At 33.2% G+C, this 27,027-nt stretch overlaps 2 protein-coding genes across 2 annotated transcripts in view; one reads left to right on the forward strand and one right to left on the reverse strand.

Annotated features, from left to right (window-relative positions):
* LOC140439106 (uridine phosphorylase 1) overlaps window positions 1-27,027 on the forward strand; it is a 91,478-nt gene that overhangs the window by 7,413 nt on the left and 57,038 nt on the right. The window lies entirely within an intron of this gene.
* On the reverse strand, window positions 340-21,681 carry LOC140439112 (pseudouridine-5'-phosphatase-like). The gene is made up of 5 exons (XM_072528805.1): window positions 21,515-21,681; window positions 5,843-6,058; window positions 4,705-4,994; window positions 3,782-3,943; window positions 340-703 (listed from the first exon to the last, which is right to left on the reverse strand). The coding sequence occupies exons 2-5, from the start codon at window positions 5,943-5,945 to the stop codon at window positions 521-523; spliced, it is 738 nt and encodes a 245-aa protein (XP_072384906.1). The 5' UTR covers window positions 5,946-6,058; window positions 21,515-21,681; the 3' UTR covers window positions 340-520.

The raw sequence follows: 27,027 nt of genomic DNA on the forward strand, positions 1-27,027 counted from the left end.
GTAGCTGTCAAATTATACGTTAACGTTAACGTTTTGCCCTGCACTTTAACTCTCTAATACCTAAACTAAAACTGATACGCATACGTATCATACTGGTGTCATTGGCATACAGGAATAGTTTTCCGGGTTTTTAGAATACTCCGATGAGTTACTCATATTTTAACGAAAAAGTAAGAAACCCAGTATTTCTGCTTGTTTGTTTTTCAACCGGACATATTTTGGATCTGCTGTTGTTTCTAATTTAATTATTTATTTATTTATCTAAACATCTAAGGTTGCATTTTTGCCATCCATACTGTATAGAAAGAAAAAACAAACAAGGAAGTGAAAGAACACATGAAAGTTATAATATTTTTTATTTCTAATAAAACATTTTTACATAAAATATACTCTTACATACTAATTCAGTCAAGAACACTTAGGGACATCACAGCTAATGGCATTTTTTACTATATCATAGTATTGTATAACATTTATCTATAAAAAATAATAGAAAATATATTTTTTTAATAAGAACCTCTCAAACTCTTGATGGTAATCCGAACATCTCTGGTGTGAAATGCTCAAATGATTCTAGAACTTGCGTGGCTTTACTTCTAATAGGATGGTCTGGATGCAGGTCTGGATTTGGTACCATAACAACTTGCATACCTGCGTTCAGAGCAGCTTGTACTCCGTTGGGAGAATCTTCGAAAACAAGACACTAAAACAAAGATTTTACTATATTTTTGATCATAAACATCCTAATCTTAAAATGCACTGATATTTTAAAGACACGCATGATGTTAAACTAGATACTGATATTAAAAAAACAATTATTATCGATTCTACAATTAAGGATACTAAAAATCACTACTTAAGAGCAGGCCAGGATTTACAGAGGATTGTCGAGCCAACGATGATGATTCAGATGAATCTAGAATCACTATCTTCAAATCTTATTCATATTCCGAAAGGGAGAAGCGTATACTTTCAAATAAAAAACATTCTAACCTTGAAAACGATAGAAAGTATGTAAATTCTTAAATTTATATTCCCTGGTTTTCTATAGGATTTTGAAGAAGAGACGCTAGTGATCATACTGGAATGCGAAAATATCAGAAAATTATGTAAATAGACTGGACAAATTCTGTTAAAAATAAAGAGATATGAAATAAAATAAACTAAAAGAAGAGGAAAACATATTCTTTATACCATGGAATTATAAACATAACATTCTATATAAAATACAGCAGAATTATTATATAGGAAAAGGTAAAGGTTAGAATAAGATCAAGAAGATCAAAAATTAAAGAAATTGACCATCAAATCAATTATTTAAATTTTTTAGAGTTGTAGTTAGAAATCAAGCTAGTCTTATAAATAAACCAATGCTCGACAAGGATTCGGTACTAAAAAAAAGGATCTCTTTTTCCTAAGCAAAATACATTTTTCTTACTCGTTATAATATTTTTTGGTTTTCATCTCTTTTTGTTATAGTTTTTTTCTTCATCAAATTATTTGATAATTAAAGCCTTGTATAAATCTTGTCACTGATTTTTTTCTTGATTTTTGTATGGCATAATTATTCCTTCGAATAATTAATGGCCTTTTAAACTCATTGATAAAGTGTTTTCTTTATAAACATATCAGTGAACTGTGATCAGAAAATCCAGTATTATATAAAATAAATATAGTGAAATGAAAATTAAGAATGAGTTTACAAAAGTGAAACTACAGTTCTAAAACGGTAGGTTATGGTTATGGTAGATCGAGGCATGGCTCATTTAAGATCTCTTAGACACTTGACCTTCTAATACGGGTCCATTGTATCACACCTATCGTATGGAATGGGCCTATAAAGACCTAGTATTCGGCGTTTCTGGGGCCCAGGCTGCCCGGGCTCTCATATCTTCAATAATCAGCAGGAGCTCCAAGTCTGAGCCTCTCCTGCTGTTCTGAGAGTCTAATCCTTTAGTAACCTTGTGACCTCACAGAAAACCACAAGTCACTTTAAGGGTTACTCCCTCATTTGGCTCTGTGTCATAGCGACCGAACCCAGGATTTGCCACCTTTGATAGGCCAGTGGGGCACTTCCAGGGGACATGTAAGGAGGTTTCCTCCTGCACTGTGTTCCTTCCGCCAATCCAAGTAGATGAAGGGGCCACCTGAATCTACATTGGTCGGTAAGCATACTGACCAGCAGAGAACACCTTCTACGGTCTAGAACAGTGATTCCCAAAGTGGTCTATATCGACCCCAGGGGTCGATAAAAACGCGCAGAAGGTCTACGGGGACGAAAAAAAAAATTTGGAGTCTATGAAATGAAAATGGGGGTCAATGGCAAGATTGCTTTTCCATCTTCATACCTAGTAGAAAGAGGTTTCAGCACAGCTATTGAATCTTTTTTGGGTTCACCTCTTATATCATCAAAACCGAAAAAGATTCTTAATCTCTTTGCGTTTCTGAGATTGATAATCTAAACATTTTGGAGTCTGATTATAATAAACAAATTGCAGTTGGATTTGATTCCGGTTCCGCCTAGATAATTACGCATGAAGTAAATAAAAATCTTTCCATTTAGACTGGTAGGAAAATGTATACTCGCGAGAGAACGAATTTTGTCATCAAGGATTTCGATGTTGACAACCGTCAGGGTACGATGGTGTACGTGGAATCCCGTTCAGGCTTGGCCTGTTTGGTGTTTAGTTTGTTTTGTCGCAATTGAGTACATAGCCCGTTATAAAGGTGGGAAAATCGATAATGTAGTGCAGTACTATGAATATAAAAGTACAGCAGTTCAACAAAGATAAAGTAATAAGTTTTAATGCATTTGAAAATTAGTCAGTAAAGTCTACAGCAATATTTGAAAATTGAATTTGTTCAATTGAGTTGAAATTAATTTTAAAACTTGTCCGAATGTTGGAGATAATGATCGCAGATGTTTTCTGTCTGGTGAATCGGAGAAATAAACCTGAATTCATTTGTAGCTTATACTACCTCCGTAGTTAGTGCAGTGCAGTACCACATTTTTTCTTCTATTTAGGTATATCCCTTAAAAATATTTTTTATGTGTACAGCTTAAAAGTTTGTATGTTCAGTAATACTTTTTGTTCAGTTAATTTATAGGTATTTTTTAATAGATAGTTTTTTACGACCAATAACAGTGGAGTTATTTAATTTGTTTAAATAAATATTATAGTAGAGGTTGCGGGGGTTGGGCTACTCTTCTTCAGTTTTACTCTGACGTCGCTCAACTCAAGAACAGCTGGTTGGATCGTAACGTATGAGAGATCTTGTGAAAGAGGGTAACTCAAGATATACACAATAAAGGGTTGAGTTTAGAGAGTGAATTGTCAAAAAGACCTTAAGGTTATATTGCCTAAACGGCTTAACATACAGAACCGTGCAATATGTCATATGACAGGATTTAGAAAATAGAATACGATAATAAAGAAAAATCAAACATGGCGGCATGTCAAAGGGGCTTTAGGCTGCTAATATCGGGCCAATCGTGACGTGTAAGGTATTATATGGCAATATTTATCATAAGACTTTCATAATATTGTACTAATCTTATCTTAAAGTGTTGATTTAATACAATAAAAATAAAAATAATAAGAAACACCGTTTTTTGCATCGTAAAAGTGCCATAAAAAATTGTAACCAACAGGTTGGAGTGTCACGCACTTGGAGGTTAATCCAGGCATTGCCCTTCATAACGCTGTGCTGTTTTCAAAAATTCACTAACTAATTCTCAAAACCATTCATTTTTGTCTTTACAGCTTGAACTATATATTACCTGTGAGGGATGTGGTTTATCTGGAAATCGTGATGCACACACTAAGAATATATCTGGAGCAGGCTTATTGTTTTTGACTTCTGGGTCTGAACTGCCACAAACGACGTGACGAAACAGATTGATTAATTCCCTGTGAGGTTTTGTCTTCATTTTCATTATTGGCTGAAACAATTTAAACAATATCAGAATAGAGTATAAGCACAATTTGTTTACTTGATATAAAAGAATCGATTTAACATCATTATCGTCATCACACAGCCTGTAGTGTAGATTGCTAAATATAAATCCTCAGTTGTCTTTAGTGCTACCAATTGGAGGCCTTTCTTTATCTACATATGCCTGAAATCTAGATTGCTACACTACTATATGTTTAGTCAACCTAGCGCTTGTTATTCTCGCCACGTTCTGGCCCAGTTTCACTTTATATGTAGCTTTCTTCATCATCTATAATCCAGCATTTGTAAACCCTATTCAGATTCTTTTAATGATATTTGCAACTCTATTTCTTAGCGTTAATTCCAACATCGACCGGTCCATGATTTTTTCAGCTACGCTGGTTATTTCCACGATGTAAGCTACACACGAAATAAGTCTCTGTACTCTGTTGCTGCTAGAGCTCAAGTGTTTCATATGCTCAATATTTTATAGTTAATTTTAAAACGTACCTCAATTGAGGTAGAATATAGTGTACTTAACAATCCTTGGGCATTTTTAAGACTGTCTGAATAGACGTCTTCATACTATACATACATTCAATAAAGTATCAACAACTATCGATTTACATATATATATATATATATATATATATATATATATATATATATATATATATATATATATATATATATATATATATATAAACCTGCTAAACTAACAATCACGTATTATAAATTTTGGTCTAGATGTAATAACCACAAACTTACCTCCCTGGAAGATGTAGCAATAGCAATAGGAATATCATGTTTGTGTAAAAGTTTGACAACATCTTTAACACCAGGCAATAGCGCAGGCCTCTGTAACTCTATCCATACTTTATCTTCATATTTCTTTAGAAATTCTTCCGGAGTGAGCGGCAAATTTAGCTCTCTTACTATTATTCGACAAGTTTCAAATTCTGGGGTGCCCATAACTTTTGATTTCAGATCTTTTGTGTATGTTTTGCCGTATTCCCGACAGATGTCCGCAGAGATCTTTTCGTATATTGATTCTGATTCTAAAACATAAAACGGTTAATTAAATATAGAGTACATTTAATCAATTTCTAGAAATAGGATGCATTACTGCCATTAAGTAGAAGTAGATGGAGCACATTTTGAACAGTTACTATAAGAACTGGTTGTTAAATATTTATTAATTAAATGAGAAGCTACAATTTTAGTATTTATTTAATTTATTCATCAAAATAAGCTTAAACTCAAACAAAATTTTTAGGAATGAATAGGTATTTTCAATACCTTTCAAACGAGGTATCACTTGCCATAAGGTCCCATTTAAAATTATCTGTCACAGTGGCGCTGTAACGTCATCTGTCACTATTACGTCACCTGTTTTGACTAGTTGAGAAGCCTACGTCTGTTTATTACCTTCCTTCAAATTTCACTATTATAACAATAACTCTTCAAAAGATACGAGGGGGGGAAAGGACTTTTGACTAGCACTGTATAATTACGAAATTGCAGATCAATTCAGATGTTCTAGTTTACTTGGATCATGCTGTACGTGTATCGAAGTGCTCAGCATTATTTATATTATACATAATATAAATAATACTATAATTATGAATATTTTATTATTAAAGCGAAATATTTAGGTGCTTAGTTCAAATTGCATCTACTTCTTCACATATCTCTACCCTATCATCGTTGGTCATCTAAACTTCTCTTTGTCATATATTTTTTATATTAATTATTGTTAAATATGGCGTTGTTGCTCGTCAATTATATTCTAATGCCAATTTGATTAGCGTTCTCGAATTTTTTCTAATAATTGGTCCGTATTCATCGTGTGTACTTCAATAATAATAAACATAACAACAAATATTAAAAAGTATTATTAACTTACCAATTATAACCCCATCCAGATCAAACAAAACATGCGTAACTGGGAAAGCCCGTGGTTGAGAACAACTGTCATCAACACGGATTTTATCGTCGTCGAAAGTCATTTTTATATCAGAGGGAATTTTTCGGTTATCGCAGATTCCTTTCCACGTTCTCGATCGATTTATCTACAGACGGGAACGATGATGGCCCTTTGGAGATTGATAGCTTTCAATACCTGGAAAGGGAAACATAAGGTTGAGTTACAGAATCTATGTCACATAAAAATCTCGATAGGCGCATCGGTTAACTTGGGTCAATTCTGAGAGACAGTTTAAAATATTAGAAAAATGCCAGGTGGGTATTTTACTTATTTAACAAATACCTATGTAAATATATATATATATATATATATATATATATATATATATATATATATATAGTAAACTCTTAAATATTGGGGAAATCTGCAAGAAATACTCTAATGTGTATCAATTGTTTCGCCGAACGTTTTCGCCAAAGAGAATTAATTTGGCTTCTTCAGGGCTGAAAGAGAATAAATTATAATTAGCTACCATATATTATCTATTAAAACATTATTGATCTTACCGTAACTTAGAATTGTAGAGTTAGAATATTAAAAAAAAACTTTGCTAGTAACATAGTGGTGTTTTTTGTTACTATGTGCAAAAAAAGTTTTTTATAATGATTGAAATGTATGGTAGCTTCGAACTTGACACGTAAAGGCTTACCCAAGGTTAATCGAAAAACCCAATGCAACTACATTTAAAAGGAGGTAATTCTTTGAAATGTCGGCAATAACTAAATTTTTGATTTTTAGATAGTTAAAAGTGAGGTTCTGTTTAAGCCAGAACGCAAGCGCTGACAACTTCATTATTAGCTGGTATGATATATATATATATATATATATATATATATATATATATATATATATATATATATATATATATATATATATAGTCAAATGTGAAACAATAAACGTGACAAACTGAATGTAGCAAAGTTATGTTGACATTACTGACTGCTGACATACGTTCTCCTGACACATTACCCGGATAGAGCTAGAATTATCCAAGCATAGTGGATAAAGCTATATATTTGTGAATATTTTGTTGTATTTTAGATTTATCCAGATAATACTATATTATACTATTCAAATAAATAACCGTTTCTAATTTGGGGTAAAAGTGAATATGAATTATCTCGGAATATTTTTAGAAAGAGACGTAATTTCTTCTTGAATCGTTTTGAATAAATAATAATTGATTTATAGTGATAAGTAGTAGTTAATATACAACAAAATTTGTTGAAATATCAAAAATAACGAGAATGTCTTTAAGTAAAATTAAAAAAAATTAAGTCATCACAAAATAGGGATGTAATAAAAAAAATTGTGCTGGCCAAGGCAACACATCAATACTTTCGATGGCAAGCCAGTCTGTGTGATATGTGGACGAGCATTATCATGTATGAGGTGGAAGTTTTGACCAATAGCACCAGCAAACAGACGAACGATAGGTTGAAGAATGATGTCGAGTTACTGCTGAGCTGTTAGGAAGCAGTCTAAAAAAACGAGGTCCGTTTTGCCACCGATTATTATTCCACCTCATACTATTACTGTGTTCTACCTCTGTATATGCAAACTTCCTGGACATGTCTTAATCGTTCTATAATTCCAGATTATCTCCACACTCTTACTTGACGAAAATCTTTATGAAATCCAAATCTAGATTCGTCGGCGAATCAAACTGTGGTCCAATCATTTGCATCCCAGTTTTAATATTCTTGATAACACTCTAATATTGCAGCGCGATTGCCTCTGGAGGTAGGTGTACATCTCAATGGCCATCGACTGTGGAGATTGGCTTCATTGAGACGATTTCTTATAGCTTCTTCTTCCTCTTTATAAGCAATTCTGCTTGTTCATTGGCGGATTAATACCTCTATTGAAGGTTGTCACTCCATTTTTGCGCGATCGTCCGATACTTCTTTTACCGATTAATGACTTATCTCTTGCTATTTTGACGACACGGATCTCCTCCATTCTGCTTATGTGGTTATTCCATTCTTTTTTTCTATTTTGTGTCCATTCATTTATACACTGTACGTTATATTTTCTTCTAATATCTTCACTTCTCCTTCGATCTCTCAGAGTATTTCCTGTTATTGTTGTAGCTGTGTCGGGTCTTGTTTCTGGTCATTATATCATTATTAGTCTTACACTGGCTTTATAAATTCTTAACTTCATCTCAGTGTTAATGTGTCTATTTCGTCATATAGTGTTATTAAGGCATGCTGAGAGTCTATTTACTTTTTGTACTTGATCTCTTACTTTTTTGTCCAGGTCTCCATAGCGAGACAGTGTAAGTCCCATGTATTTTATTTCCATTATTTGTTCGATACTGATGCCATCAATTTCTATTTTATATCTGGTTGGTTCTTTGCTGACTACTATTGCTTTAGTTTTCTGAGATGAGATTGTCATATTAAATTCTTTTGCTCTTATGTTAAATCTGTGGACCAGTCTTTGCAGACTATCTTCATCTTGAGCTATCAATATTGCGTCGTCTGCGTAACAAAGTATTTGTATTTCTTTGTTTCCCATTCTGTATCATCTTCCTTTGTTAACGCTTTTGATGATTTCATCCATGATCAAATTGAAGAGCATGGGGCTCAATGAATCCCCTTGTCTTATTTCGTTGCCTACTTCTATAGGTCCTGTAAGTTGTTTGTTTATTCTGACTTCCATTTTGTTGTTTTGGTAGATGTTTGAACTCAGATGCTGTAATTATTAGTTGTCTTCTAGCGGTTAACACTAAAAATCGGTCTTGAGCTACAGTTGTAGCGAGCTAACGTCCTGGATGATGTTCGACTGGACTTCCTGTGTCACAAAAACGCCACCACAATCGACTTATAACATTTCGGGAGACTCTTATGTTCTTAGTTACATTAGTTTGACACATGGCTCATTGAAGAAGGCCTACAGCCTTATTCATCTCATTTAAAGTTAAATGACGACGTTCCATGATAAAAAAGAATATTTACAATGCACTAATTAAAAAAGAATTTTATAGCAGGAACCAAATCCAGAATACCAAAATATATACAGCAGCAGCAACTAGTTTTTTTTTTAATTAAACGACCACATCAATTTATTTTTATTAATTTTATTATGTTATAAAAATATCCTTAAACTTATTATATATAGCCTGTCAAAAGAAGACCACAGCATCTGGAAAGCAACGAAATCATTCAAGAGGCCTACACAGCACATACAACCTCTAACGAAAGTCGATGAAGGCTGGGGAAAAACTGAACAAGAAAAGGTATCAATCTTTGCTGCACATCGTCTCACACGTTTTTGGTGCACCTGAACTTATTAACAATAATAACGAAGAACAAGTTAGTCTTAGTCACTCCATGCCCAATGATTCTACCAATCAAATGATTTACTCCTAATAATGTGAAAGAACAAATTTCTAGATGCAATAACTACAAAGCACCAGGCTTCGACATGATCACCGGGCTAATATTAAAAAAAATTATCGAGAAAATCAAATATCCTACTAACAATGATATATAATAGTATCATAAGATTAGCCTGCTACCCGATTAATTGGAAGTTCGCACAAATAATTATGATTAGTAAACCAAATAAACCACCAAATATTACTACTTCATATAGACCAATCAGCTTACTTCCATTTTCAATAATGTTCAACAATTTTAGAAAGACTTCTGCTCCAAAGAAGCTCAAAAGACATCGAAATTAATTCAGTGATCCCAACACACCAGTTTGGTTTCCGCGAAGCCCATTCAACTCTAAAACAGTGTCATAGGATTGTTAAAAACATTAATGTATGCCTCGAAGAGAAAAAAATTTGCACTACTGCCTTCCTGGATATAGAACAAGCCTTCGACCTTGTTTGGCATGACGGCCTCCTGTATAAACTTAAATCATCCTTTCCCACTCCTCACTATCTACTTTTAAAATCATACCTCACAACACGAGGTCAGATTCCTTGCAGAAACCTCTCATTACTATCCCATAAAATCCGGTGTCCCTCAAGGAAGTGTCCTGGGTCCCCTCCTGTACCTCATATACACTGCTGATATCCCAACAACAAATACGACCACAGTAGCCATGTTCGCAGATGACACCGCCATAATATCCATCGATGATGACCCCCAAGTAGCATCAGGAAACCTTCAAATACACTTGAATCTACTACAAGACTGGATGAATAGATGGAAAATCAAAGTTAACCATACTAAGTCTAATCAAATTACATTCATCAACAGGAACCTCATAGGATGTCCGAGAATCTGACTTAACAACATATTACTACCAGTAAAAACAGAAGTCAAATACCTGGGAATGACACTTGACACACAAATCAACATGTCATCAACAAATCAACACAAATCACAGTTATCGACTGATAATAAACTTCTCTTCTATAAGTGCATAATAAAGCCTATATGGACATATGGAGTGCATTTATGGGGTTGTGCAAAGCCTTCTAATACCAAAATCATTCAGAGAATCCAATCCAAAAAAGCTGCCAATGACAGCTAACAACCAGAAAATTAATAGTCAGTGGGCATATCACACAATATAAATTCTTAAGAGCGTAGGCGCAAAATTTCGGGCCAATGTTTTTTAAATGCATTCATTTTTTTCGAATCCTGAAAAAACTAATAAGTATTTTTGAAAAATTTAAAAGCAGAATGAAAGACTACATTATTACTGAGGGCCGAAAGTCCCTGAAATCTTCTATAATGTTTATTTTAATAAGTTACAGGGGTGAAAAAAAAAAGAGAAAATTTAGTGTGATTTTTAATTTCAAATATCTCATTCAAAAAAACTTTTTGTTTATTCTAAGGGACTTTCGGCCCTCGGTAATAATGGAATCTTTCATTCTGTGTTTAAATTTTTCAAAAATATTTGTTAGTTTTCTCAGGATTCGAAAAAAATGATTGTATTTAAAAAGCATTGGCCCGAAATTTTGCGCCTACGCTCTTAGCGAAACAAAGAAATTACTAATCTTAAAATTACAACAGAACAAGACTTCAAAATTGCAAAAACATGGTTGCAAATAAACAAACTTACATTAAATTATGAAAAAACTAAATAGGTAATCATCTACTTTTTGCTATATACAAAAGTTGTCTGCCAATTTTTTAATTCGTTAAATATAAATAACAAAGATCATTGAAGGTACTGCGTCATGCGCCAATGTTTTTCTTCTATTTCCTTTTACAATAACATTATCTTCAAAATGCAGTTCACAAATCCTATAATTATTATAAAGTGAATCCATTTTGAATAACAAATCTTCTCGTCTGCAAGCTTCTATCCACACTTTGGCACTACAAATTTTTAACAGAACAAATTTTAAACAAAGAACTTTTTCTGTATTTATAAATAATACTTTATTACTTACAACTATAAGAGTATTAGTATATTCTAAGTATATTGTAAATGACGTTTGAAATTGTAAGTAATGAAATATTTAACTTTTGTCAATATCTAATCTTAATAAATTTACAGTTTTCTCCTGACTAAGTCACAAAAATGTCACTAAATATTGAGATATGCAACAAATAAAGTTTTAATATTTTTTACTTGTAATTCCCATTTAAAACTCCTAAATATTTTATGTACTTCGATCCATATATTTGATCTTTTTTATTTATATTTAACGAATTAAAAATTGGCAGACAACTTTTGTATATAGCAAAAAGTAGATGAGTACCTATTTAGTTTTTTCATAATTGAATGTAAGTTTGTTTATTTGCAACCATGTTTTTGCAATTTTGAAGTCTTGTTCTGTTGTAATTTTAAGATTTTCCCAATTATCGGTCTAATTATGTTTCCAACAATTTTTAGTTTAAGCATTTTAGTAATTTCTTTGTTTCGTTTAAGAGCGTAGGCGCAAAATTTCGGGCCAATGCTTTTTAACATTTTTTCGGAATCCTGAGAAAACTAACAAATATTTTTGAAAAATTTAAACACAGAATGAAAGATTACATTATTACCGAGGGCCGAAAGTCCCTTAGAACAAACAAAAAGTTTTTTTTGAATGAGATATTTGAAATTAAAAATCACACTAAATTTTCTCTTTTTTTTTTCACCCCTGTAACTTATTAAAATAAACATTATAGAAGTTTTCGGGGACTTTTGACCCTCAGTATTAATGTGGTCTTTCATTCTGCGTTTAAATTTTTCAAAAATACTTATTAGTTTTTTCAGGATTCGACAAAAATGAATACATTTAAAAAACATTTGCCCGAAATTTTGCGCCTATGCTCTTAAATCAAATATTCTCGTGTATAAAACCCTCTATATATTTTTATTTCCTATAAAAACTATATTCGTATTGTTGTCTTCGAGCGCGCTGTCACCCGGCCACCATCTGTTGATTTTTTGACCTGAGCCTTCGGAGACTTGCGTCTTTCAATAAAAGAAATAGCACTGACACCAAATTTAATGTTTTCATTTTGAACTATCCCTTGGCAGACCAAAGTTTATTTTTTATAGCTCGGACAGACACGTCGGCGTCGGCTTACTGTTCGAAAGTCAAACCAATACTATTATGTAATAACTAATAATAATTACAAAGCAATAGTAATTACCTGTTATTATTCTTAGGAAATCTAGAGATGAACAGATGAACATCCGCGAATCGCACAAATATATCCAGACATTTTAAATATAAATTAAACTTTTAACTATAAACTATAACTATAAACTTATATATTTAACTATAACTATAAACTATAACTATAACCTTTTAACTATAAATAAATTATATAAATGGTCAGATGCACTTGTTGTGTCGAGTATTTACCATAGACGCCTACGGACTATCGAAAACAACCAGAATTAAAGAATAAGCACGTGTTTTTGACAGTTAAACAACCAGAATCGGGCATGCGTATACAAAAATGGTACACGCTTTTGGACCGTTGTGTCGCTTCTATGTGTGTTCGGTTATTCTATGACTACACCTCCAATCAGAAGTCAGACGAAGATTGAAGAAACAGTGACCAACAGACTTTATTCACTAATTTCAATTTTAAATTTTAATTTTCATTTCAATTTTAGTTTCAAATTATACATTAATTTAATTTGTTAGTGTTAGTATTGGGAGTGTTATCAGTGGATAATTTCTCCTCTCATATATTTGCAATACTCACATTTACTAATAGCTTGTAATAGCAGACTGTAAATTTGCAAATTTAATAAAGACAATAAAAAAAAACTTATATATACTAATCAAAAATAAGTAATAAAATTGTTTCTGTGCATTTTCCATAAGTAATTATAAAATTACACGCCTTAAAGACACGTTCCTTTTTTATTGGTTTGCCGTTTTGTCAAATAATATTTCAGCTTTACTCACACACCTACAAAAAACAATACATTCAGCAGCTATTCGTTAGTTGTCTGACTAATAACAAACAGTCGTACCCAAAATTATTGATTCACCAATAAAAATGTAAGACCTTAAAACTAGTTTTACTGATAAGATTAATAAAAAACCTGTCTCACAATTTATTTTACCAACTTTTGGGTGTTGTCGATTTAAAACTGGTTTTAATTGGGACCAACCACATTGGCAGTTACTTGTTTTGGAATAATTTCATTTTTAATAGGAAATCAGAAATGTTTGTCAATTTAGAGGGTTTTTATTATAAAAATGTGATATTAGAATAAAATAAAACAATCAAATTTTTGTTAAAACACTTTTTAACTACAAATTTTTTTGGCAAATGCGTCACTTTTAACTAAATACACAAATATCATTATGATCCGCACTTATTAAGGTGCTAGTTGAGTCTACTATTGAACATAGGCTTCCATCAAACATATTTTGCAATTAAAATCATTCATGTTCTGAATTGTTTGGATTTAGATTGTTCTTAGTGAATAATTTTAAAAATGTCTGTTATAGCAAAATTCAATTATAAGCTGATATTTTCAACGAATGAGACAAATACATTAACTTAAATAAATCTTACAAATAAAGTTACTATTTTATTATTTAGAAATAAAAAGATATTTCGGAAATATCAACATATTTGCGTAATACTCAGTGCTTTATCATGATTTGTTGTTAAACAAATTTAATATACTCTCGAAATAAATTGTTACTAAATAATACAGTTTATAGAAGATAAGATTTGATTACCTTGTGATGTGCCAGAGAGCTTACTGGTGACTAAGCGGTGTTAAAGCACAAAGGCAATGACGGAAAACCATTGACGTCAAAGATGTACTGAATCTTTATTATTGATCTATATATAGTAACTATTCATGGTAAATATTGATAAATAATACAAATTAGGTTGACAAAAATAAAAAGTCTATTGCAAATGTCATAAACACATTAATTAATAACGTTAATTCATTTTACACTGGTAGTTTTCCACATTAAATGGGAAAGTTCAACAACTATGGCTTTGAACGTATAAATGCCCTTACATATCTGGGCACAGAAATCAATCAAATGAAGACCTAGTCAAAAAATTGCCTTCTTAAAAAACTGATGATATATAAACTACTAGACAGAAATATTAATATGTTATTTTCTTCTTCGTGTTATATCATATCTTATGCTCATTAGACCTTGGCGATTATTTTGGTCCACATAAGTTTGTTTATAGCTGCTCTGAACATTATGGTCCAGGAGAATAAGTAAACTACAGTGTTTTTTTTTTGTTGGACAGTCTCTGAAAACGAACAAACGATCATTTTGACAGAAAACGAAAAGAATGAGTTCTGGGACAACCTGCAAGAAGTAATAAATGATTGTATAGCGAAAATGTCAATCTTAGGAGATATGTATGGTAGAATGGGAAAAGAAGTAGAAAAATGGAACGATGTTATAGGACCAAACGGAGAGATTAATTGGTTGGTTCCAGAGTTTTAACCTTGAATTTGGGTGATTTGTGCCAAACATATCGAAGGAGGTACTTCAGGGGTTACCAGCCATGCAGTTGGAACGATCCTTAATCAGCATTTTTGTAGTAGTTAGCTGCGATATTTAATGGGGGTTGATTCTAAAATTTCAAAATACTCATCAGGGTATTCATGTCCAGTGTTGTGGAGAAGTTTAGCTGGAGGGGACGGAACTTTTCTTTGAGGAAGCCTGGTGAGTATTTGACCTCGGCGATTGCAAGGTGTCTTTAATATTCGCTTTTCTCGGTTGTTCGAGCCTGTGATGGTTCGAAGGACATACCTCCTGCTGAGGTATAGGATCCTGTCCTAAATAGGTGTTATGTTTGCCAGTGTGTGTATGTGTGCTGATGGGTATAGCCTGCTCCGCCTCATGCAGAATCTGAGGATTTTATTTTCGGTAGCCATGATGGCATTGATTTCGTAGGTCTTAAGAGAGGCGTAGATGCATGCCTTGTATGCCAGGAGTTTAAACCTTCTTCTCACCCCGTCAAGGGTATCATGAATGTCGGTTTTCCAGTTGAGAGTCCTTGTAAAAGGGACTCCCAAATAGAAAACTAAGTTTCTGAGAATAAGCTCCTCTCTTAACAGAGTTATTCGGCCCGGACATCGCGACAATTTGAAGATCTAAACAAAATTAGTTGTGTTTTGGAGGGATTTATGGTCACCCCCATTTATTGCACCACCTAATGACTCTATCTAGATAATTTTGCGCTCCTTAGAATACAGACAATTATCCACGCTCTCTGTGTAATCCCGACGTGAGGAGAGCAGTGTCATCAGCATACAGTATTATTTTAATTCCTGTTAGACAATTACATGACGATCATGAATAGATATTTCCAACATAAAAAGATACATAAGATCACAAGAGAAGTCATATCAAGAAACGAACAATCAATTATTGATGATACTGTAGGACAAAAAAACACACCGTAACTGGATAACTGACCTAAGGGTGACAAAAAGCTATGAAATAGGCAGTGACCACCACTACCTAGTGAAAATACATTTAACAGCAAAAAAAATTTAAAACACAGATGGCAAGAATAAGAAATATAGAAGAAGGAAATATTTAAAATACACAAACTATATGCAGTTTGTTTTGTTTGGGGAAAAATTGTATCCAGACATTATAGACCAACGTTCAAAAGATGTTATGCATTGCTGAAGATTGTGAGCCCATAGATGCTAAGATATTTTCCTTTCATAAACACAATCATGTCATCTGCGTGAGGTCTAGCTACAACTGGTTTCTTTAAGTTTTTTAAGACGTCGTTCATAGTAATTAAAAATAACATTGAGGTCAGAATGGATCCTTGTGAGGTGCAATTTAATTGATTATTGGTTGAAAGTACCAAAAATGCCAACTTGGAATTCTCTTCGAGATAGAAAATTGTGTATAATATTTATTATATTCCCTTTCAATCCCCATTGCTGTAGTTTATTTAGGATGATTTAAATGTCAAAATAAATTGCTGGACATTTATCTTTGATAGCAAATGCTTGGTTTCAAAACTTTGGGTTCAATCAATGAATAAAACTTTGAAGTCGTCAAAGAATTCAAGTACCTGGGAGCTATCACAACATCTGAAAATAAATATGAAAAGGACGTGGCAGCCAGGATCATTGCAGGAAACAGGGCATATTACTCATTAATGGCCGTACTTAACTCAAAAATACTCTCAATACCAGAAAAAATAAGAGTGTACAAGACAATAATTCGTCCCACAATAACGTTTGGAAGCGAGATACGGACTCTGAACCAGCGGGAAACGATAAAATTACTGGTACTGAAAAGAAAGATACTGCGGACTATCTATGGGCCTTGCAGAGAAGAGACAACAGGAGAATGGAGAAGAAGACAGAGTAATGAACTCCAGACAGTATATGGGGATGAAAACATAGTACGCTACATTAAAACAAACCGAATAAGATGGGCGGGCCACGTACTAAGATCGAGTGACGAAAGACTCCTGAACGCCACATTCTGGGAAAGGCCCGATGACAGAAGGTCAGTTGGTCACAAAAGAAAGAGATGGAAGGACGCAGTAGTCAGTGATCTACGCAAAATGGGAATACAGCAATGGGAAATAGCTAAAAGCTAAACCGACAACAATGGATCGAAATAATAAACGCGGTCAAGACTCACATAGAGTTGTAGAGCCAAATGATGATGATGATGAGCAAATGCTTGGTGAATATCACTTTCTAGGTCAATAATGAAGTCTATGTCAATAGTGTGCTTAAATCAATAATTTGTGAGTTTCCAAAAACCGTATTTATTGATTATTTTTTCTAATAGTTTGCTCATACAGCAGGTTAGGGAGATTGGCCTGTAAGAATTAACTAAAAGTGAAGATTTGATAGATGTGAGTATGGCAATGATTGTTACTTTTTTCCAGATTAAAGGGAAAACACTATTGTTCCACATGCGATTAAAAATGTCATGCAGGGTTTGTTTCGCCATTTCTGAGAGATTTAAAAAAAATAGATGGGATGTCGTCAGTGCCAGAAGAACTGTCTTTTAGGGATGAGAGTGATTCTTCCATTTCGTCTTTTGTCAGTGGCTTCTTTAGGGAATCAAGGTGTTTTAGTTCCTTGAATTCCGTAGGGGGAGCAATATTATCACCAAATATATTTCTTTTTATGGAAAGCATATGATAATAGTCTGCGAATGCGTCACGTATTTGTTTTGTTTGGTTTATTCGTTTGCCCTCATAATCTAATACTTTAATGACATGGTAAGTTTTGTTTCCATAAATATCTTGTATCTTTTTCCATACGGATGATTTTTTGAACTCTTTTTTACTTTTTTTGGTAATATATCTTGCTTTTGCTTTATGCTGTTTGTATTCAGTTATACTTGGTGTGGTTTTTTTCTCCTACATCTATTTAAAGCAGATTTGCTGTTTTGTATTGCTTAGGCACACTCGTCATTCTACCAAGGCATGGGTTTAAATTTTCTAATATTCCTTGTTTTTCCTATTGAAGACTCAGCAGCTTTTATTATTATTTCGTTAAGTTCTGATACGGCTGAATTTACATCCTTTAAATCATTTATTTTGTATATGTTATTCTCAACGATTTTTGAGATAGAGCTTCAGTCGTCTTTCTTTATTTTCCATTTCTGTTTATTTTTTCCATTTGATATTTTTTTATACTTGAATTCGTTAATTTTATAGGAAAGGGGTCACTGCCTAGCAACTCATTCAGAACTGTCTATTGGAGATAAGGATTAATAGTTGGGTTACATAATAAAAGATCGATAGTGAAATAACTGGCAGTAGCTATATTTAATCTAGTAATACTGCCATCATTAGGTAGACTGCTCATGTTCATATTGTAAATTATGCTTGATAGAATTCGTCTCCTCGTGTCCGTTTTCTGAGAGCTCTAAGAATAATTAATAGGCCATTAAAATCTCCTAGAGGAATGAATGTTGTTGGGAGTTGATTAATTACAGATTCTAATTCATCCCTGATTAGATATTGGTCACGAGGAATGTATAGGTTGCAAATGGTGTAATTGAGTTGGTCTTGAATTTTCACGGCTATTGCTTCTAGGTTTGAATTTATTTTAGGTTGTGTTGCTTGTATATTCTTTGAGACTTGTCACTTGCAATTTGTACGTTTAGGTTTTTAAAGAGTTCATTATAGCCTTTCATTCTGTGGATATTTTCGTTGCAAAAGTGAGTTTCTTATAAATATAATGTGTAAAGAAAGTGAAGGATTATGATATGTTCTAGCATATTTAGACAGGTATAGTAAGCGTTTAAGTTCCACTGGAGTAATGACTCGAATTCGTTACCAAATTACTGAACAAATGTGGAGTTCAGAATTGTTTTGAGTATTTATTTTGTGTCTTGCGCTAGGTTTGAGATATCAGATTAGACATCACTTAATTCTTCAGATTGCCAAAATAATTTGTTTTTAGGTTTGTGCAACGTGTTTTTAGCCTTGAACATTTAACTTCAGTATGTACAGAATGTTATTCTGATAATATGGTTTAAAGCAATATCTAACTTATATTTTTTTATTTCTTTTTGTATATTTATATTTTTCTTTTGTATATTTTTAGTAAAATAAATTTAATAATAAAAATTTACAATGCTTGTTTATAAAAATGGTCACATGTACTATATATTACGCTTTTCAAGTGCAAAAAGGTATGCGGACTAATAATCCGCCGCCACCATCGATGGACAGAAAACGAGCGCCAGTAAACGAAGAAGAGGACTAACTTGGGCGTCATTTGGTAAACTCTCTTATAGAATAAAAAATTAAAATACCACTGGCGTCTACACACGAAGGTCTTCGATTAGTATGCAAGTACTACTTATATTATTCTCACAAACTTTCAAACTTAAACATTGATGTTTAGATGAACAACACAAGAATGAACACACCAATAATCTTTGGAAAAACCAGACAAGTAAATAATGAGCTGTAGTGAAAATAAATAACTTTCAACTTAAGAAACTATATAGGAAATGTGCTGAGATAAAGATCATCGATGCAATAAAATAATTATATATTTGATGCGACCATGAAAGAATGTAATCATAATGGGACGAGACTTGTAAATTTCGCAGAATCTCTGAACATGACGAGAAGTAGTACATACTTCCATCATACGCGTATACATACATAAAGTGACGAGGACATCCACAGACCAACAGACCCAAAATCAGATAGAATAGACCACGTACTGATTAATTTAAGACATGGATGCAGAAGTTATAAAGACGCTAATATTGACTCCGATCACTATCTCATAGCTGGGAGTCTCAGAACACTTATATCAAACGCTAGCAACGATAGAAATAAGTGAAAAAAAAATTTTCGTTGTAAAAAATTTTCAAATATGCTTAGATTGTAAACTATCAGAACATCCCAGAAGTGAAGTAGATCCCACTGAATTTAACAAAATTGGGAGTTTATAAAAACCACACTGCAAAAGACAGCAGATGAAGTGTTAAGTAGAGTACCCAAAGGGCAGCGAAACAACTGGTTTGATGAGGAATGCAAACGAGTAGCAAAGAGAAAAATGACGCCTATCTGAAAATAATCAGCAGAAGGACTAGGAGCAATGTTGACAAATATCAAGTAAAGATAAGAGAGGAAAAACAAAAGCACAAACAGAAAAAGCGGCAATAAATCAATAAAGAGTTAGAAGAAATGGAAAAATTAAACACGAACACAGAAAGTCTTACAAACAAGTAATACAAAAAGAAGTTTTTAAGCCATAAGCGAACCAACTCAAGGCTCATAATGGAATTCTTTTGAACAAAAAAGTAGTATTTACTGAAAAGGTGGCAGAAACACTTTAGTACGTACGCTACTTAATAGAGAAAGTAGAGATGATATAGAACTAGAACAGGAGGAAACTGAGCTACCAACTTACCAACAGTAATACGCCTAATGCTCACTTATGGATCGGAGACATTAGCAATGACGACCCAAGATGAAGAGTTCCTAAAATACTACAAAAATATTGAAGACCATATATGGCGGAGTCAACGAACAGGGTGTGTGGAGAAGTCGATATAATTTCGAACTCTATAGACTTTTTGGTGATGTGGATATCGTGAAAACCATCAAAATAAACCGGTTAAGATGAGTGCGTTAAGATGGATAAAAGTGATCCTTCTAAAATTACGACGCTAAAGGACGGTCAAAAGAAGGAGAAGAAGGTGATCTAAAACTCAGGTATCTAAGACGATATGCATGACGATTTAAGGGAGATTAGTTTGAGGCGGGCCAGTGTTCACGAAGAGCTGTAGCACCAAATGATGATGACCATGAAATTACAAATGTCAAAAAAAAAGGAAAACACCACAACTTAGATGAATAGATGACATAAAACAAGACGTTGGATGTATGCATATAACCCAGGGGAAAGGACGATGGTGAAAAAAGTTGGAAGCCTATCTCGAAAAATGAATGTTCTTCGCTTAGTCTACCTAGTCCATTGAAATGTTATCTTTTTTAGGCCTTAGCGTGCGTATTTCAGATGGCGCATTTCTTTTTGTCTAGGGTTAAGTTCAAATATGTGGGGTCGCCACCCTTGTCCTCCAGCAGCCATCGTGGGAAAACTAGTGCAAAGAGTTTTCGAGTTGTATCTCGTAAACTAGCAATACTACAGAAAATTTTATTAAACATTATTTGTAGCCAATTAAATTGTCAACAACTTTATACTTATTACTTTTTATCGTAAAATGTAAAATAAAAAAAGTTATAAACAAAAATAAATCAAAATTTTTGAATAAATTTTTTTTTTGACCAGAAAAAATTCAAAAGTCAGCTTTTTTCAAATGACCATAAAAAAATGACCATAACTTCCAAAAGAAAATTTATTCAAAAATTGTCAGTTATTTTTGTTTATAACTTTTTATTTTTCATTTTACGATTAAAAGTAAAACAAATAAAGTTGTAGACAATTTAATTTCCTATACATTATGTCTTTATAAAATTTTCTGTAGGGTTGCTACTTAACGAGATATAGTGCGAAAACTCTTTGCACCCCCTTTTCTAAGATAAAGGACGGGGGACAAGGGGGCGACCTCACAAATTTAAATAATTTTACTAAAATTCTATTGAGAAATGTTTATTTACAAGCATGAAGGGGTGATAAAATGCATACAGTGTTTTACAAAGTATTTATAATTGTAAACTATTATTTCTAATATTTAATCGAAACACTCACCTGTTTTGGTCACAATGTTTACCTTCACTAATACAAATGCAGTTTGATCGTTAAAACAATGTGCTGTCGAATTTATTAACATTCTTGATAGAAATCAGATCAAAATACTTCCTCTTATCATCGATAAACACCACTGAGTAGTCACGCAGCAAAGGTTGATTTCCACGTAGCGCGTGAGAAACCTGCGTTGTGTTTTTTTCAGAAAAATATCATTAACGTATTTTTAAACGTGTTTACATAGTCAACTAACAACAGAGATGAAAAGATGTCCTTATTTTATTATATTTTTTGAAGCACTGATAATCAAATTATTTTAAAAAACAAACACCACTATAAAGAAATTAATGTAAGATACATAATTCAAATTATAATACATACACAAGGATAATACATAATTAATTATTAATTATAATTAGTTAATATAGATTGGTAATTATCATCCCATATCACCTCGTGTGCGATAAATTAAGAATTTAAAATGTAGTTTACTAAGAAATGTGACGTGTCACCATTGTCGTCGTATATTGGGACCTCGGATGCTTAAATTTTCTATTTGAGTGTCCCGATTAGGTATCTTCTGAAAGTGCTTCATATTGCGTATGAAGGCACTGGCTGTTGAGTGTTGGATTTTATTTTTGAAAGTGATTGTTGGTTTGTAGTCCTGCGGAGGATGGTGAAGATAAGAAAAGAAAGGGCTTGGAGAGGACGGTTCTTCCCAGATTTGTTTTTTGTTTTGTTTTTGTGAGTTGTGGCTTTTACAAAATGGTATTATTCTGTTTTGTCTTCCGCCTCATAGCACGCATCTTTGCAACCATTGGACGTAAGCGTTTATGGGTCTTTAACCCTTTATTCACAACATATTTGTGCTTCATAGATTATAATAAAGCTTTCGATTTGGTCAACTGGAGTAAAATGTGGCAGGTTTTGTCTGAAATGGGAGTCCCCAATCATCTGATACTGCTAATTAAAAGCCTGTACAATAACAATTATGCCAGAGTTAGAATAAATGGGGAACTAACCGATAGTTTCAGGGTCACAAAGGGCGTGAGACAAGGCTGCATACTAGCCCAATTCTATTTAACATCTATGGTGAATGGATAATGCGGAAAGCTACTGAGGACTGGAATGGTGGCATCACCATTGGCGGGAAGAAGATTTACAACTTGAGATATGCAGATGATACTACTATCCTCGCTAGTTCTGAAGCTGAATTGATTCACCTGCTACAACGGATAGAAGACGTAAGCTTAACGATGGGCCTTAAAATAAACAGAGATAAAACGAGAATCATGATAATTGACAGAGCTAACAACAATCAAAATCATCTGGTCATGATAAACAATATCGCTGTTGTAGATAAATTTGTGTATCTGGGCTCATTAATAACCAACAAAGGAGGCTGTACTGAAGCAATAAAGCGGCGGTCAGCAATCGCAAAAAGCGCTATGGCAAAATTAACAAAAATTTGGAAAAGCCATGAAATAACTACCGATACAAAAATGAGACTAGTAAGAAGTCTAGTTTTTCCAGTTTTTACTTATGCATCGGAATGCTGGATCCTTACTGAGAAAGACAAAAAGAACATAGATGTATTTGAGATGTACTGCTGGAGACGAATGCTGAGAATACCATGGGTGGCCCGAAGAACAAATGAATCCATACTGGACCAGCTAAACATAAAGAAAAGACTAAGAACACAAATATCAGAACAAATAATAAGCTATTTTGGACATGTGCTTCGAAGAAATGGTCTTGAAAAACTTACCATCCAGGGAAAAGTAGAAGTCAAAAGAAATAGAGGTAGATCTCCCACACGATACACGGACCATATTGTTGCTACCATTGGCGCTCCATTGTCAGAATGTGCTAGAATGGCAGAAGATAGAAAAACGTGGAGGAACATTGGGAAATTTAGCTAATAGCTTCATGATATCACGATACCTGCATCAAGTTAACGACTAAGAAGAACCCTTTATTATGATCAGGAAACTCAGAAGTGGTTGCGATCAAATCCAGGTCGTGCTGTGACGCACAATCAGGTAGGGGAGTTATTTTGTAATGCATACAAAAAAGCAGCTACAATAGAAAATGCTTTGAGTGGCTTTTCTAAAATAGAAATTCAACCGCTAAACATGGATATATTTCATGATTATGTTATCGCTGCTGCTGAAACTACAAATATTGTAAATAATCAAGTGATAAATGACTTGCCAAATGAAGTCACTGAGGAACCAAAGCGCCTGCATCACAGGATGGCCTAAGGAAAAAACGAAAATGGGGGAAAATAGGTGTTGTAAACAACTCACCGGCTATTGCAGCAGTACAACTTGCACAGGCAGAAAATAAGGAGAAGAAAAGACGGAAGATGCTTAGGAAAAAAAGAAATCATGAAGAGAATAATTAATGAAAGCGAAGAAGAGGAAGAAGAAATGAACGAAAGCGACTATGAATCTGATGCAGCTTGTCTCTTTTGTAATGAATTATATTCAATATACAAAAAGGGAGAGACCTGCATTCGTTGTCAAAATGTAGAACATACAGAATATGCAGGGGTAGAGAGAGCAATTAAATTGTTTAAATGTGAATTATGTATATAAATGTCTTTTTACTATTAAATAGAGTTTTTGAGTTCCTTTACAGGTTTGTTTTATTTATTTTGAAATAGTTAACTTGGATATATATATTGGTTATTTTCAGCCAATATCAAAAATATCCCATTAAAAGAAAAATCAATACGAAACAAAATTATTTTAGATATTTCCACGTGATTGATCTCGATATTCTATATTTGTAATCTTAATATAGTGACCTTGATTTATATTTTAATATAATTTAAGATTTAGGGCAGATACTATTATATTCAAGCTATTTATATTCCATTTTTATTTTAAATATATCATTTAATGATTGAGTGATTCCAATTTAAACACGAGCGAACACTTTCAAAAAGTGCGATTATCCATCCACTTCAGCTCGTGTTTCATTAAAATATTCCGAAAACATTTTTAATATAGCAAAAAATGTAAACAGTAAACACACTTGCCATTGTTGTGTTCCCTTTATTATTTTCTTTGATAAATGATAATCTCGCTGATAAGTACTTTTTACACTACTTGTGTATTCATCTGTTTATGTGCATATTTTTTCTCCTAAGTGTTTACATATTTGGGAGACCCATTTATAAATACCTAAAATAATTTAACTGTTGAACTTAAAACTCAGAACGTGGCGATATTAAATAAAGGCTGATATAGATAATTATAGAATCGCATATGAAAAATTTTTCAGTAAAAGGATTAAACCACAGGAAATGAATTCAGATATCAGTAAAAAATAAAATAGCGTAGAACGCGCAGGAAAAACGTAAATATAAACAAGAGTTGAACGAACTAAACAAGAAAATATATTTGGCAATAAAAAAAGGATGTAAGAAAACTCAAATATCAAGAGGTGACAATAAAAAAAAGCATAAAAGTTCTGTGAAGACAGCTGGCGAATGGCAAAAAAGATATTCCAAGTAAAAAACTAAAAGGGAATAGAGACAGTCAGTGCGAAGCCTCGACTACCAGCGTTTATAGCCGATGCCAACCGGAGTTTTGAATACGAGTTCGATGTTTTGAATATTTCGATGTTGCGAACGAAAAATATCTTTGATATTGAGCAGTTTAGAATTGAACTATTTTGGACAAGCTTAAAATTCAACAATGTTTAGAATTTTTGGCAACTAAAACAAGATTCAGTATGTTCGGACGTATTGACACTTATTTTTTTTTGTCCAAATTTTTGAGTGTTGTGAATGAACATATTATTATTAATTCATGAATATGCATAAAGGCTTTAACAAGAACGAAATTGGCTTTATCTTTACTAACAAAAAAGACACTGTTCGAGACGTAACTGATTAAATCAATTTTCAACCGGAAGTGACCATAGAATGTTTAGAGCTAAGGTAGTCTTGAACATAAAAAAGGAACGAAGAAATATGGTAACAAGGACTAAAAATGTTACGTTCACTGTAATTTCTAACACAAGGGCATACCAGGAAGAAATAGATAGAAACCTTCAGAATGACGTGCAAGATAAAACCGATATTGAACAACTTAACGAAAGGTTGGTGGACGCTCTAAGGAAGGCACAGAAGAACTGTCAAGTTAAGCAAACAAGGAAAAATGAAAAACTTACAGAAGGCACAAGGAACCTTATGCAAAAAAGAAGGGAAATTAAAGATAAGCACACAGTGAACATCGTAGAGCTGAGGAATTTAAATAAAACCATTTCAAAAGCTGTGAGAAAAGACATAAGGGATTTTAACACTAAAGAAACAACTAATATCATAGAACAAAATAAAAGCCTTAAAGTTCTAAAACGAAAGTTAAAGACAGGAACCAGGAACGTTTATAAGCTAGGACATGCTGTATATAAACAACAAGAAATTATGAAAATTATCAAAAAGTACTATAGAACATTATATCGTCGAGATGCTCACATTCCAGAGGTGGAAATCCCAGCTATACAAAATCAAGGATCAGAGGAATTTTCCAGATATAACCGAAGAGGAAATTAAATCAGCGTTGAAAGGTATGAAGAACAGCAAATCACCTGGAGAAGATGGCATTGTAAGTGAAATGCTAAAATTAGGAGGCGAATGCGTCATAAAAGCTTTAAAAACCCTTTATAATGCCTGCCTCTTTCAAGGAGTTACACCAGGAAAATGGAATAGTTCCGTTATGATAATATTACACAAAAAAGGAGATGTAACAGATATTGGAAACTACAGACCTATCAGCTTGTTATCTCATTTATATAAGCTCCTTATGAGAATAATTACTAACAGACTGGAACCTAAGCTGGATTTTCACCAACCATTAGAGCAGGCCGGATTTAGGAGTGGCTCTGGAACGAATGACCACCTACAAGTAATAAAATCCTTAATAGAGACAGTTACAGAATACAACAAGCCATTGATATTAATATTTGTAGACTTTGAGGAAAGCGTTTGACTCAGTCCAGCATAGCTCCGTGTTAAGAGCTCTTACAGAGTGCAGTATTGATCATAGGTACATAACTCTTCTTGGGAATATATATAATAGCGCAACAGCTGCAGTTAAAATGTATTATGGCAACACAAATACATTTCCCGTCGAGAGGGGTATTAGGCAAGGAGATAATATCTCTCCTAAGCTATTCACCGCTTTGTTGCAGAGTGCTATAAGAAACAATAATTGGGAGAATATTGAAGTCAACATAAATGGAGAATTTCTGAACAACTTGAGATTTGCAGACGACATAGTCCTTATTGCAGACCGGGTAGATCATGCCTGACACCTTCTTCAAGACGTTCACTAGTCCCTGAAATCTTCCATAATGTTTATTTTAGTATGTTACAGGGGTGAAAAATAAGAGATAATTAAGTGTAATTTTTAATTTTAAATATCTCATTCAAAATAAACTTTCCGTTTATTCTAAGGGACTTTCGGCCCTCGGTAATAATGCAATCTTTCATTCTGCGTTTA

Source organism: Diabrotica undecimpunctata, chromosome 4, assembly GCF_040954645.1.
Source record: "Diabrotica undecimpunctata isolate CICGRU chromosome 4, icDiaUnde3, whole genome shotgun sequence".
NCBI classification, from domain to species: Eukaryota; Metazoa; Arthropoda; class Insecta; order Coleoptera; family Chrysomelidae; genus Diabrotica; species Diabrotica undecimpunctata.

Excerpts from the sequence above, each read along its gene's own strand:
- LOC140439112 (XM_072528805.1), bottom strand. The coding sequence starts at position 5,945 with ATGACTTTCGACGACGATAAAATCCGTGTTGATGACAGTTGTTCTCAA. Across the intron at positions 3,944-4,704 it reads TTGCTACATCTTCCAGGGAG|CCAATAATGAAAATGAAGAC; the intron begins GTAAGTTTGTGG and ends AAATTGTTTCAG. Across the intron at positions 704-3,781 it reads ATAAACCACATCCCTCACAG|TGTCTTGTTTTCGAAGATTC; the intron begins GTAATATATAGT and ends TCTTTGTTTTAG.